We start from the raw sequence: 2,913 nt of genomic DNA on the forward strand, positions 1-2,913 counted from the left end.
ACAAATATAAAAATTAAACTCGTTAGTTATCCATCCGTTATTTATTTTCTAATTGGATAATATGATTCTTATTCATATTTGATCCGTTTTTAAAAAGTTTATAATTCAACTTATTTTTTATTAGATAATATGGATGGATAATCAATTATTTTTATCCATTTTGCCACGGGAATTGTGAATACGTGGATTTCTGATCTCATTTTTGGCTGAAAATAATATTACTACTCCCTGAATAAAGGAGGAATGGAGGCAAGGGGTTCTTCAATAGTGACAAAAGGAAATGTTTAAATTAGCACAGTCACATACAGAAAAAGCACAAAAACAGTATAGAAATCATACTAAGAACTACTTTTTTTTTTAATCATAACTTAATGACCAGTAGAACTATATGTACTAATATCTTCCAACAAAGTAGTCAATCCAGTGTAAGATGATCCTCCTCCTTCAATAGCTTTTCTTGCCATCTCCTTATACGCTTTAGCTCTGTTTCTGAATCCCTCTGCTTCTTCACTCACCATTACTCTCTTTATTGCCTTAGCTATTGCTTCTCTTTTCACTCCTTCGCTAGCTGATCTCTTCCACTGAATCGAACCAACACCAGCCCCAGTTTTCAAAACCTCAGTCACCAACTTTTCATTGAAAAATTGCTCCGCAAACACAGGCCATGTTACCATTGGAACACCTCCTGAAACTCCTTCTAGTGTTGAATTCCAACCACAATGTGTAACAAAAGCTCCCACAGATTCGTGATCAAGAATTAGTACTTGAGGTGCCCATCCTCTTATGATTAAACCTTTCTCTTTTGTTCTTTCCTCTAATCCTTCAGGCAACCAATCTTCGTTGTCTAGTTCTGTTCTAACAACCCAAATGAATTCTTGTCCAGAAGCTTCAATTCCCATAGCGAGTTCGTGCAGTTGTGATGCAGTGAAATTCGCTACGCTTCCAAAACAAACGTAAACGACGGAACTTGGTTTCTTCGAATCAAGCCATTTCAAGCACTCGTGTTTATCAATAGAGGATTGCTTCCCTCTTTCAGCTTTATCTTCAATGTCCCTGTTGCACATCGAAAGTGGGCCAATAGCCCAAGCTCTTCTACCCAGCACCTTAGTATAATGTTCAACATAATCATGTTCAAGCTCATTGAAACTGTTGAAGATAACTCCGTAGCTCTTTGAATCTGATTCCCTGACTGATTTTATCATCCGGGTCATAGTTGTCTCTTCCCCCGATTGCTCAAACGGAGACAACTGGGTTCTGGTCAATTTAATTTCGTGAGGCAGATTCGGTACAACAAAAGTTTCAGAATCAGAGGAGACATTCTTGAAAGGCTTATTTAGCCTGATGCTATTCTCGACACAAAGAGCAAAGAAGCTTGTGCCATGAAAAACTATTCTTGGCATGTTAAATTTGGCTGCAGTATCAGTAGTCCAAGGAAGGAACATATCAGAAACAAGACAATTGGGTCGACATTCTTCAATAAGCTGTTCTAGTGGTTCTTGCATCATAGCTACAGCTTTGAAGAAGTTTGGGAGCTTATCATCTGAAGGGATGAGATCGAGGCGCTCGCATTCTTCAGGTAAGCCATTTTCAACAGCTGGGAATTTGATCAAACGGATTTCGATTTCGATACCCAAATGCTTGTTTCTTTGAATAGATTTGGAGAAAACGGATTCATTGAGTGGGGTTGTGATTATAGTGGCCTTAACTCCACGTGAAGCAACGAGCTTGGCCATGTCTAGCGTAGGAATCATGTGGCCATGAGCCATCACAGGAAAGAAGAAAAAATGGAGCTGACCCATTTGTGAAAATGTTTGAATGAAAGAAAGAAAAATGTAGTTTAGTAGCAGAAAGCAGAAAGAAAAGTAAAGACGTGTGGTTGTTTTCAGTTCTTATATGATTGCATGAGTGTTTAATGCTGCAGCTACGAGACTCTCACTTTATTTATACGTGGAATTATTTGTGACTTTCGTTGAAGCTGCATATATTACTATTACTATGAGTAATTAAGACTGACAAAAAAGTTTTTCAATTATTTTGGTTGAAGCAGAGTACGTGCGTAAGCACTCGCGTGATTGATTTAACAGGTCAAAAAATGAAGATAAAGTGGTGGGGGCCTAGGAGTGGTGACTCCCAATTTCTTAGAGAATAGGGCATTGTACAAATACAGATGCTGAATGTGACATATGCTCTTCCGTCACAACTCACAAGTCAAGCGTAGACTCAAACTTTACCTTTTTCTTTACCTTTAAGACCAGTGTTCTGTTCAAAGACGAAACTTTGTTTAAAGTTTAACTTTGAAATTGATCGTGACATTAGATCCTAGATGTGCAATTTACGAGTCCAGAATCAAAATAATACGTTTTTGGACTCAAGACACAAAAATAGGTAAAAAAAAAATTTAGTGACCAAAATATATATAGCGTCCTTTAAAAGGGCATTATACGTGAAGAAGTAGAGCGCCGTTTATTAAGGCGCTATACATATTTTGTGGGTCCACCAATAATTATTTTGCGCTTAACTAACATAACAATAATTCAAATGGGTATAGTGCCCTTATTTAAGACGCTATACCTCAAAAAATTTGACCCCCCGGATTGGGCATTGCCTTATTTAAATACGTTAAGGATTTTGTAAAAACTCATTCAGAAAAATTCTCAAGTCTTGTTAAATTTTTCTTCGTTAAGTTGTTTTGCATTTTGTCATAATGTCTGAAGAGCGAAAATTAAGGGTTTCATTATATTGAGGGATGAGGTTGTGGTGGCGAATAACTCAATAAGCTATAGTTTATCTCCACAGTGTCATGTTAAGTTGTCACTTACAATGGAGTATGATAGATTGTTATCGTTGTTATGTAAAAAAAATGAGTGTGAGCAAACGTTTGGTGAACCTTAAAGTAATCGGAAGATATCAGTA

At 37.0% G+C, this 2,913-nt stretch overlaps 1 protein-coding gene across 1 annotated transcript; it reads right to left on the reverse strand.

The window, feature by feature from the left end:
* Positions 1 to 268: 268 nt before the first annotated feature.
* LOC104113912 (scopoletin glucosyltransferase) lies at positions 269 to 1,923 on the reverse strand. The gene has a single exon (XM_009624227.4). The coding sequence runs from the start codon at positions 1,797 to 1,799 to the stop codon at positions 369 to 371; it is 1,431 nt and encodes a 476-aa protein (XP_009622522.1). The 5' UTR covers positions 1,800 to 1,923; the 3' UTR covers positions 269 to 368.
* Between the last annotated feature and the right edge of the window lie 990 nt (positions 1,924 to 2,913).

Source organism: Nicotiana tomentosiformis, chromosome 1 (assembly GCF_000390325.3).
Source record: "Nicotiana tomentosiformis chromosome 1, ASM39032v3, whole genome shotgun sequence".
NCBI classification, from domain to species: domain Eukaryota; kingdom Viridiplantae; phylum Streptophyta; class Magnoliopsida; order Solanales; family Solanaceae; genus Nicotiana; species Nicotiana tomentosiformis.